At 36.5% G+C, this 12787-nt stretch overlaps 1 protein-coding gene across 4 annotated transcripts in view; it reads right to left on the reverse strand.

The window, feature by feature from the left end:
* in (inturned planar cell polarity protein) overlaps nucleotides 1-12787 on the reverse strand; it is a 666765-nt gene that overhangs the window by 87910 nt on the left and 566068 nt on the right. For all 4 annotated transcript variants that reach the window (XM_081752327.1, XM_081752329.1, XM_081752330.1 and 1 more), the window contains exons 13-15: nucleotides 12467-12516; nucleotides 10545-10646; nucleotides 8857-8996 (exon numbers count right to left, since the gene is read on the reverse strand). In XM_081752327.1, the coding sequence (XP_081608453.1) occupies nucleotides 8857-8996; nucleotides 10545-10646; nucleotides 12467-12516 (292 nt within the window). The remainder of the gene's footprint in view (nucleotides 1-8856; nucleotides 8997-10544; nucleotides 10647-12466; nucleotides 12517-12787) is intronic.

Below are 12787 nucleotides of genomic sequence, written 5' to 3' on the forward strand. Positions count from 1 at the left end.
ATGGAATCATGACGTCGACGTTGCGAGAAATGTGTACGTGTAAAAGGAGATTAGGTTGAGAAGTGATATGATTTTTCAACTTCTTGTGGTCAAGTAGTTTGTGAAATAATGAAAAAAGGGAAGACCTTGGCACTTAAACGGACCTCGATTTAACATGTGCCATGACACTTTTCATAATACATATATATCTCCCGTCTATGAACTCGGATTATCAGTGAGGGAAAATATATCGAGAATTCCTGAAAATCTACATTCAAGATGCAGTGGATTACTTGCCCTGACACTGTGTAAATCGTTTGATTTTATACATGACGGGGCGCCCCTTCATTTCAGCCTTACAGCGCGCTCGTATCTAAATGCAGTGTTTCCTGCCTGATTGATTAGGTGTTGAGAATCAGTTTCTCAACCTCCATGCTTACCAGATCTGAATCACCTGCACTACTGTCGGTGGGGGTATTTAAAGATTTTAGTTTGCGAAACTAGTGTGGATAGTGGAAACACTCCGTATTCCTACCGGCGCAGCGTACCAGAGAATACAGAATATCCCTGGAAGTCGAGAGCGCGTTCGTCCCTCTATGCGGTGAACGTTGAAGCTTGCATTTCAGCAGGAGGGGCAATTTTGAACATTTACTATGAGGCACTATTAAAGGCTACTTGAACATAAACATGCACACCGTTTGTATGGCACTCGTGAGGCAGCACATTACTGTAAATATATATAGCTCCTGCATCATGTTTTCAAATATTTTTTGTGATGTTTGATGCACCCATGTCACTGGGTTTGTGGGTGTGCTTGGTCGCTGTGCCATCGGTAGCAGTGTTGACGTTTTACAATAAGGAAATAAACGTAGAATTTTTTGTTTATGATTTTAGAGTTTTTTTTCTGCTGCTTCTATAGCTCAGCGCAATAGGCACAAATGTGTCTTCGTCGGTATCTGTGGTCTATATTCTTTCACTGATGTATCACTAATGGTTCCACGCTCATTATTGGGGAAATTGTGTTGGAGAGAATGTGTTTCACTTCGTCAATTCCTCGCTCAGCGTCAGGTGAGTAATGGTTGTAGATCCCTAACCATGCATTTCCGAACATATGGTCAATATGAACTTTTCTACTTATCCCCCATACGGAATCCACTTTATTACACCCTGTATTTCAAATCTATATGTTAAACGAAAATATATAATGTCACATTTGCTATTCAGTGTTGCAAATAAAAGACACTATAGCATCATAAATATAAAAAATAACCAAATTTCAGAAGCTTTTAGAACAGTAGTAATATAAGTAACAAGAACAGAGCAATGCATATCCAAAGTATCTTAGTGTCAAATACTACAGTCATCATATGGGGTTTGTCCGGAAAGTAGAATTGTGAATTAAAAAAAAAAAATCACAATTTTGATACATCGACTTAATAGTTTTCATAATATGCTTCTTCTGCATCAACACAGCGTTTCCAACGACTCTGCCAATCACTGAAGGCTTCCTGGAACGCAGAAACTGAAACGCTCTTCATCTCCCTCGTTACCGCCTTTTGAATGGCCTGGACCGAGCCGTGGTGCCGCCTTTCATAACCCTTTTCAGCCGGGGGAGAGGAAGAAGTCTGCAGGAGCGACATCTGGGCTGTAGGGTGGCTGGAAAAGCTGTGTGATGCCATGTTTGGTGAGGAAGCCCACGACAGCAAAGGCGGTGTGGCTCGCCGCATTGTCGTGATGAAGCTTCCATGATCCATCGACTGCTGGACGGATGCGAGGGACTTGTTTTCCGAGTCTTTCAAGTACTTCCACGTAGAACGCAGCATTCATAGTCTGACCAGGCGGTACAAACTCTCTGTGAACCACTCCTTTGCAGTCAACTTGCTCTCTTCCCTCCCGAAACAATTTGTGCCACTCGATCGACCCATGGTATCACTCCCATAAGCTGTCTTGATCATGTCATGGGTCTCACTTGCAGTTTTACCCAGTTGGACGCAAAACTTCACCGCGTAACGCTGCTCTAGCAAACGATTCATTGTGGAGGTAACAAGGCACCTTGAAAGGAGTTCACCTTAAACTCATCTACACTTCGTGAAGATTTGGAGACAACTGGTGACTGGTGAGATGGTAGCTAAGACCCTCCACCACCCAACCAGCGCAGTAATATTCCCCTCCTTCACCAAGTTTTGGCAGGAAAAAATCAGTCCTAATACTTTCAGGACAAACCTGTATGATGCGTGCCGAACAAGAAGAAATAAAGTTACGAGGAATTGAAAATCTAACTTTCTCCAAAGGATTTTATTTCGAAAAGGTGCTTAGGTAAATATCACATCCAATTACAAAGATGGTTTTGAATAGGTATAAAGATCATAATACCATTTACAGCAACTTGATATCTCAAACCATTCTGGAGATATGAAACAAATGGTAAAAAATGCTTAAAAATGAAGTGTTTGTGAGAACATTCTACAACTGTTATTTTCTTTTGTTTCTATAACTTTTTGACAGGTGAAATTACAACCAGGTGTAGGAGTTACATCATTATGAAAAAAAATGAAATGAAATCTTTGAGTTTTACGTCCCACGATTATGCCGGTTAGGCTAAAGGAGACGGTGATAATGAGAGATGAGTGAAATGGTGGAATGAAGAATGTGGGAGGAAACGGGAGAACCCCGAGAAAACCCACGAGCACGGTGTTTGTCCACCACAAAGTTCACTTGGCGGGGGCTGGGATCGAACCCGGGACCCCAAGCACCAGAGGTGAACGCTACATCATTATGAGCAGAGTTGCAAACCCCACCAATGTTTAACATATATCCAGAACGGACTGAGACATCAAATTGCTATAAACATCTATGGAATTAGATGAGGTACTTATTTAAGCTCATAAGTTCTTTTGAAAAATGTCGCATTTTTAAACCCTTGTAACTTTGTACCTATTAATTCGAAATCCCTCATCTCACGATCACTGAATTACACACTAAAGTACTTTAGATGTGCGTTGACCTACAACATTTCACTTACGTTATTACTGCTGTAGAGGTCACCAAATTTGGATGTTTGATATACCAACGTCTTAGTTTGCAACACTGAATAAGAAATGTGATATTGTAAGTTACCGTGAGACCTGTGTTCGTAGTTTGAGGGAAATTTCGTAAGTAAATTTAACAAAGAGGGGGGGGGGGGTAATTATTCGATAAAACGTAAAAATCCAGGGAAATTTTCGCACTCACTGAGTGACCATTATAAATGGTTAAAATTTTCTTTGTCCTTCAGCAATAAACGAATACAATACCAATAGTTTGTACGGGGAGGATCTGTTCAAAGCAGCATGGTTTGCACAAATTGTTGTCTGGTGTATTTGTGTATACTTTTTTGTAAAGAAAAAAAATACATAAAAAATAAATAAAATAAAGAAAAAGTAAAAAAAATACAAGCATAAAACAAATGTGGTTGGCACTTTCTTTGACATGGCTAAAATGCTATTATCACATAACTTCTGTCATAGGAATTGGACACTTAGCAAACTAAGGAAAATTTGATAAGAGAAAATTTTATGACAGTCGAGGGGATTTTCTTAAGAAAACCTACGAACACCGCGTCAGTCATATAGACTTAATATATTTAATAGCTTGACATACTATTAACTTTGCAGTATTGCAGAGAGTCAAACAATGCCCCGCTTGCTGATATTTGTATGCTATTAGTCCACCAGCGAACGAGTGCGGGCGGCAGATTTTGGAACTAAAATACAAACAACAGTGTTTCTAACCGGATCACTTGTAATTAATCTATCACAGTTGTTTTTGCCCTGTTCATAATAAACCACTTCACGCATTTGTTCAAGTTAAGACAAACACAATTTCAAAAGTTATGGAAGTTACTTTCAGAACATTTTAAGGGACTGAAAAAAAAAGTACATAAACCCTCCATATTAATATGACAATAACTTGCGAATAAACTAACCTCAGTGTCGTACAAAGGAACACTGAGAACTTCGTAGCATTAGAGTGTAAGGAATTCCTAATTCATCTGTTAACGAAACCTCGAAGTTCATCTTTGTGAATCAAAGTTATACTTTGGCAACTGCGCTTTCATTGTTTAAAGCAAGTTCTATTGTGTAGTTTTGAGATAAGGCGTCTTCGAAATTGCTACCAATTTGGACCATGTGATCGATCGATTGTCAGTACCTTCAGTAACAAATTTGCATTGAGATCATTTTCGGATGTGCTGCAAAAGACTGGTGAGAGAGAAACTGATAATCTAACCGCCTCCGAAGGAGATTTGGATCCGCCCCTAATTAAGAAGGTAAATAAAGATAACTTTCTCTGATATCTAACCTGTCATTATTTAGCTTGGTTTGGTAATTTAAAAATCCAGTATTTCTACCATATTTTGAAAAAAAAAAATATTTAAAAGAAATAAACCCAATGTTACATTGAGGCGGTAGGGGAGCGATTAAAATTTAAAGTGGGGAGCCTGACAATTGATTTCTTATAGCTCGTGAAATTCAGAAAAAATGAATTTTATATTAAAAAAGAAATACAAAATACATTTTCAGGGTAACTCTTACATTCATTATGTTATTATAAAGTTAATGGTACTTTTGAAATTGATTAGAGTGAATAGATATGTATTTAAGTAACAAAACCACTTGCGTAAGTTTTTCAAAATATCAAGTTAGAAGAACGAAGTTTGTCTTCCACTGCTATCTCATTGCTCAAAGATACCGGCGATGAAACAATTGGCCGAAAATCTACGTAGCACATTTTAGTACTTACACTTGAAATAAAAATACAGCTGTTTAAAGACGATTGATTACCTTTGTCTTTGAATTTCATATGTGCACACAGAATTTGTTAAACAAGACCGTACATCTGATATGTTTGAACTATATGCAACTTATGCTCACGGGCTAAACTCAGTCTTCTGAAGTCAATCGACAAATGATTACGTATTACAGACACAAAGACAACACTAGGCTCCCAAGTTTCAAAATTATATTGTGTATGAAAACAGATAATAGAATTAATTCTTTGTCACAAGAGACCTAGGGTCTGAAAGAAATTCAGAGGGAGTTCAAAGAGAATTTCTATACTCATAAATAAAAGTTGTGAATTTATTGTGTATTGAACCAATGATATTTATGCTTACATTACCCATACGCTGATGTTTTATCGATACTTTTATTTCACATTTACCAAAAGGCTGGATTACGATTATAATCCTAAAAGAAAGATACATTGTAATCAGGTTTTACAAGGCAATCCCGAAAGACAAGCTATCCAATCCCGTAGCCCTTTAAAAAATTAAGGAAAATTTCTTCTTCACTTCCTTTTCCCCCAAAGGGTTCACATTAATCGAAACAATGAAATGAAATTTCTTTAGTTTAACGTCCCATGATTATGCTCTTTATTCTAGAAGAGACAGATGATTAATGAAAGTGAAACATTGTAAAATTAATTGTTGGGCTCTCACAGAACCACGTACAACAAAGACACATGCGCTAGCCAATAGACCAACGGAGAGAACTTCCACAGTTCTCGAGTGGAAACGTATCGGAATTCTTTCTTGGCTACAACTCAAGAAAATAATTTAGTTGTCAATCGAAAGACCTACATTAAAACAAATACAAGCATCGCGAGCCTTAACTTGATTTAAACTTACAGTTACAAGATATTGCGCAAGTATCTAAGCTACCAACCCATAATTAATATTTTAGTCATTACATCTTATTACTGAGTTTTACAGGTTTCTACTGTTTTATAATGAAATCAAATAAAACGTAATCAATTTTTTTTATATAATCTGCTTAATACACGGTACAAACTCACTTGTATGCTATCGTGTTCTTAAATTGTTAATTTCCATGCATATGCCATTATCCACAATACATCTGCATTACTGCAGGAATAACCATTACTGTATTCAATAACAACTATATAATTTATAGAGTTCTTTATTAAGCGAAACAGATTAGGCTACTTATAACATGTAAACTGCAACTTTTGAAAATCGTTGGATACACTGCAGAGTGACGCTCTCCGTTCCCCTGTCCAACCGCGCTTACCTAGAAACTGATGTAAACACTACACTAGCGCCCTCCACGAAAAACCGCACTAATATCCTGGTCAGGTAATACAAAGTTTTAATGTTTTTATATATTAATTAAAAAGTTAAAAGGGCATATCAAGATAAGTGGCCGACCCTATATATATATAATAACACTAAAAACTAGGGATGGCCAAAATTTTCCGGAATCCGGATTCCGGGAAATTTATTTTCCAGAATTGGAAATTTAACTTTCCCAATTTCGGAAAAATCCGGAATTCGGATTCCGGAAAATTTTGGCCATCCCTAATTTCATCCCAGTTTTCCGAATTCCGGAACTTTCCCGAAATCGGAATTTTTTAAATTCCGATTTTTCCGAAATCCGGAACTTTTCCGACTACGGAATTTTTCCGATTTTACTTTTCGGATTCCGAAAAGTAAAAATTCCGGAATTGGCCAATTCTACAAAAAAAATTTCAACATCAACAACCAATTCCCTTACGCAGTAGCAGAAGAAACTTTGTCTCTACTATGAGTAGGTACATAACTAGAATTACTGCTCTTGTACTGACTGTGAAATTGCCATTTTTATTGCATCTGCAATGGTAAGTTGAAACATACAGCTGAGTTTACAGCACAAGGCGTTAGAAAATTAATTTAATAACACAGTATCTATATATATGAGGGTTTTACGCTTGCATAGCTTACTAACTTACAACATCCTAAAATTAGTTTGAAACACGAAATGCAGTGAACTTCGTAATTTGACTTCTGAGTGAAGTTATATATCTATATCGTGTAGAACACCCAGAGAAAATTTCAACAACAACAACAAAACTCTTTATCAGGGCTCGAATTACAAGGAAAGTTTCTGAATGATATAATCGAGTTGCGGAGAGAGACATAATGCTTTTAACACGTAGAACATGTGAAGGAATAAATATGAGCAAAGTTATAGCGGTTGAGCATAATATGGAGTGGGGGTAGAGGAGTTAGACCATGATAGGAGAGCAAGACCGTATTATTGGAACGCTCAAAAGAAACGTAAGATAAGAATCGTGTGAAACACACAGCAGTGAAGTCTGATGAAACAGGATGCACATCATTCCCTAAACTGGAGATGCTCCTCCTGAGGAGGGGTAGGGGCCAAGCACAAGCAAGGGGGCGCTAGCTACTCACAGAAATGAACTGTCAAATTATGAACAAAGCACCAGTTGTAATAATCATTTACAATTAAGCCTTAGCTCGTCGCTAATATGTGACATTTTGTCTTTGTTATGAGTAGGAGGGGGACGACAGGCAAGTAAGAATGGAACCACTGATGTATATCAACATTTAGGGCTTAATCTCATAACATTACCGTGGCTCCGAGTAGCGTAGTCGCTATCGCTCTGGCCATCGGTGCGAGTGGTCCCGGATTCGATTCCCGGTGGGGATACTCGTTCGAAAGTGTAAAAACTTTTTACAGCCATTCTGAATGAGGTATTCCTGGGTTTTCCTCATTCACACCAGGCAAATTCTGGGGTGGTACCTAGCTTATAGGTCCAAGGTCGCTTCTTTCCTTCCCTTTTCTTGGATAGCGTGTTCGCTGAGGGACGTTATCCCTCATACGTGACGGGCTAAATGGCCATAGATGCCGAAAGCCCAGAAATCCAAATCCCTCTACATTACCAGTCACTTAATAATTTGAGACATCCATATCTCTTACAAGTCTTTGGTTGTTTTGTTTGTCTAAGTCACTTCATAAATTACCTGCTTCTTAAAACGTTTTCTACTTTCCTCGTAAGTGTCCACTCGCTGCATTAACTTTGAGGAAACAATTCCTCAGAGACCTGCGATGATCTTTGGAGGTTCTAAGATAAAGCAGTTGAGAATCCTCCAAGAGTATTACCAGAACGAATTTTAAAAGAATGGACAAATGGGTCGGAAGGATAACTGTAATTTTTCCTACATGTAAACGTAAGTATTTTTGTTCACACCTTCTTCTGTTTCTCGCACAAATTTTGCAAAATATTATCTCTCTATGACTTACGGTTCCCGAGATATGGCTCCTTAAATGTCCCGAAATTCGAAATTTTTTGGTCAATATCTGGGGAATGGTGGTCAGTTGGCCATCGGCCACCGGTTACTATTTGGTACCAAAATGTTCACCATCCTCTTGGGTATTGATCAACGTCAATATCATTTTTCTATAACTTATGGTTCCTGAGATATGGATCAATAAGTGTCCAAAAATCGGCAATTTTTTGGCCAATATCTCGGGAACGGTAAGAGTGACGCGAACAATTCCATCATTTTCTCAATTTAAAAAAAAAATGCTCTATTGAATGATGGGTTTCAAATTGAAAAATTCGCAAATAACAGACACACACACACAGACAGAGAATTCACTAACAAACTTTTTAAGTTCATTGAACATGGGAAACGTCCCAATAAGCGGTCGTTCCCTGTTTCTACAACTAGCCAAATGTAAACATCTCATCATATAGCTATTATTTTAATGGATAGCAGAGAGCCTTCTTATCCTTAGAGCAACATGATGTAATTATTATTGTTCTTATACATGCCTACAATATATAAAATTTCACGAAATATAAAATATTGTTCTTATGAAATTATTAATAATTATATCAATAATAATGTCAAATTTCACGCACATACCGATTTTTATGTCAGACTTTTGGCGAGTAATGCATACACTAAGCGAAAATCTTTAGCATCTTAACTCGAAAAAAGAAAAGAAAAGAAAAATTGATGTAGAGTATACGAATAGTTATAGGAAGATCGAAGTTACTACGCTAAGAGAAATGAACTTATTCCTAACTCACCAGTCGTTGGCCACCCTTGTGTTGGAGTATCTGGAGCTCGGTTGAATCCAAGAAACATCCCTTCTGACCATTTGTTACTTGACTTTCCACCGGACAATGACTGTGGGTTCGCGACTTGCGGTCGCGAATTTGTAGACAGCCTATGAGAAAAAAAAAATCAAAATTCTGGAAAAGATTCTTTCAAAAAGACACGTTGAGCTAAGTAAACGTTCGTTTGGCCTGTCATTGAGGATATTTATTTAAAGATACCAGTATTTAATTACGTTTAATTCAAAGTTAAAGTACCACTGTAAAAAGGATAACCCTAAAACATTTCATTTACAAAGTAGAAATGTAACAACTCAAAAAAACTCTAAAAACTCACACTTTCTTTTGGGTCGGTTGGACGAACTTTTTTCACGACTTCTTTTGCCTGGGACATTTGGCCTACTTTCAAAATTTCTCAGATTGACTAAGGGAGGGTCATCGTGGACTAGGAATAACTCATTTAACCTATCTTCGTCAAAGTCCGATCGACTTCCCAAGTTGATGTATCACTCAAAGCAATTTCTTCTTTGAAACGACAAAACAATTTTCATGCCATGCTTTCTACGACATTACATGCCAAATGTTGCATGCATATGTTCTGAGCCGTCTCTACTGCCTCTGTTTACACACAATACTTGATAACTGTTTTCGGCATGGCTCTAACTTTTTTTCAAATTGTAAAATTTAAGAAATTTGTACAAATGTCTCTCCAAATGATGAAAATACACGACGTCCCATTTTGATCCCAATTATTCCATATTGTTCCCGCGATTATCGGGACAATTAGTAGACATCCCATGGACGTCCTGCATGGGACACCCTAAAGGATTTCTACGTAGGATGTCCACGGGACGTCCCGGATGGGACAGGAGATCCAGGGAAATCCCAGTCGGACATATCTAGGACCACATTATCCCACGATTCACCAGTGGACATCCCTTTGAAGTCCCGTTGAATATCCAGTTTCCCGGATATTAGCGGACATCTCGACATTCCGCGGAGGTCCTATGGATGGCCCGGGAGCAAATTTGGATGATCCCGGCATATCCCGTTGTCCATTGCGGATCAGTCTCGGATGTTCCGTTGACGTTCGTGTGCTATGTAGGATAAGCAAACCCCTATAACCCCGAAATGCTGTCACTAACATAAATTGAATGAAAATTCTAGACACCAGTTTCTACGAAAATTTTCGCTTTCTTGAGGGGGCACTTTTCCTAGTGGTTCTGCGCTTGCCTATGGTGCGGGAAGCTCTAATTAAGTCCTGGTAATGTGCATTTGTGGTGGTTAACATCGTGTCCATGGGCTTCCACAGGTCACTTCCGTTTCCTGTAACAGTCTTATTTCCAACAACTGTTTCCAATCATTCATTTTCATTATCTATCTATTTTCTTTAGCCTAAAGTGGATAATCGTGGGTTGTAATTTTTCGCTTTTAATTAATACAAGCCGTCTCCTCTCAAGAGTGCTCAAATCGAACATGGGTTCTCTTCAACTGAGCATATATTGGCATTACTCAACATTGGCAGCACAAAATCACAACACATAATTATGATCTCTGACCGCAAATTTAAACTTCTTGTTTACAGCGTGTCACTATTTCCTTTCACGTTTTCGTCCTTCACTATTGAATACAAACCAAACAGAAGAAAGAGAGATACTTACCACTTTTCACATATATTAAGGATTCCTATTTTATGTATGTAAGCTAAAGTCGCCTGAGCTTGTTCGACATAAAATATATCCGGTCGAGGGTTTCCTTCTGCCCTGTGAAGACAAAGACAAATATATATATATATATATATATATATATATATATATATATATATATATATATATATATATATATATATATATATTAAATATATATATATATATATATATATATATATATATATATATATATATATATATATATATAAAATTTCCATTATTTTACGCTAGTTTCTCCATACATAAATGGAAACACCCATTTACTGCAACTCGTAGGTTGTTTAAATCAGTAACGTTAAAGGTTTTAAAGTGTAATTGTTTTTTATGAGAACTATGTCAACTGATAATGAGTAAAACTGGGCGCATATTCAAGGAAGCAATAAGCCAACGAGCATCGGAGGCCAAATTGAAAGAAGGGGTATTTGTTGGACGCACACTTTATACAGACATTGAATCCAGCTAAAAAGGCTGCATGGTTATCTTTCAAGAGTGTTGTCGTAGTTTTTTTTTTTTTTTTTTTTTTTTTTAAAGGGAACAATAAAGCTGAAGACTATGAAAAGCTATTATGTGATCTGATACAAAACTATAAAGTATTGCGTTACAGAATGTCCTTGAAACTTCACTTTCTACACTCGCAACTTAACTTCTTCCCCGAGAACTTAGGAGCAGTAAGTGATGAACAAGACGAATTGTCTCATCAAGAGATTTCACAAACAGAACAACGTTACGAAGATAGGTGGGATCGTGCCATAATGGGAGACTATTGTTTGTTACTTCAAAGAGAAACCACAACAGTGGACAAGAGGAAATCTCAATTCGCAACTAGGAAATCTTCCAAGTATCGGGCGCAGTAAAGTCTGTAAATTTACAACTGCGGTACCATTCGTCACGTAATATCTTTTATATTTAAACACTAGTAAATGCTTCATGATGATGTACGGTAGTACGGTTTAAACCAGTAAACATTTTCAGCTGAACTCTTCTCCATTTATAGTATTATCTGTATTATATCTATAATATATATATATATATATATATATATATATATATATATATATATATATATATATATATATATATATATATATATATATATATATATATATATATATATTAGATCTAATATATTTGTAAATATGATGCTCTTCATATCTGTATCATTTGTAAGACTTATTTAATTTATTTAAAGAAACCAAGCTCGAAAACTCACTGTGCAATTTCCGACTTGCAGTTTAGAAGACAATTGTTAAACTCTTCGCTTGTGTAACTTGTGGAACACTCTGTATAACATAAAATCAACACTTTCATCTCTTATTTCGTAAACTGCATGAGTTTACACTAATATACTGTTCTTCAACTTAAACAGTTCTATTGCGAAAATAAAATATACATATATTTAAAATTTTATTTTTATTGTGATTTTGATTTTTTTAAATCAACCTGTTAGTATCGTGGATTTTCACTTACATTTTGTACTCAGTACAACCTTTTGCTTCGAAATAGTAACTTTTCCTGAACACCAAATCTCGAGATAAATATCAAATATATGATGTTGCCTCATTTTTGGGCGACTTTTGTAGATAAAAAGGTGAGACATTATAGGAAGAATTTGAATTGATTTTTAGACTTTGTGGGTTAGAATTATTTAAGAACATTCATCTCCGTGATTTCTACAGAAAAAAGTTTAAATTTGTTGGATAGTGTTATTATAAGAAAAACCGGAACGGATTTTGTTCTTAGTTTATACTATTGAGAAATACTAACTCCAGTACGTAGGTATTTAAATTGTATTTAATTTAGGTCTTTAATTTGCAATTTCAATTTTGTTTTTATTCATTGCCAATTAAGAGGGGAAAATAAGATCAAATATTTACCTTGCTGTGCAGCCACCAGCTTCTAACAGTACAATCAACATTCCATAACCCTAAAATAGAAGAAAGACATTCTCTGTAATATATAGGGTATATATATAGATCTATATATAGTGGCGTATTTACGATTTTGTTTCGGAGAGGGCTTTTCTAACTTTCGGGAGGCTTTTCCTGAAAATGTGAAAATTCTGCAAGATCTTTCATATACTTCTATAGTAAGTAAGATTTCGGGGGGGGGGGGGGGTTAAGCCCGGAAGCCCCCTAAATACGCCACTGTATATATATCATTTTTTGTAAATCAATTTATCTCAAAGCATAAATATC

This window comes from Thermobia domestica, chromosome 3 (assembly GCF_964235325.1).
Source record: "Thermobia domestica chromosome 3, izTheDome1.hap1.1, whole genome shotgun sequence".
Taxonomy (NCBI): Eukaryota; Metazoa; Arthropoda; class Insecta; order Zygentoma; family Lepismatidae; genus Thermobia; species Thermobia domestica.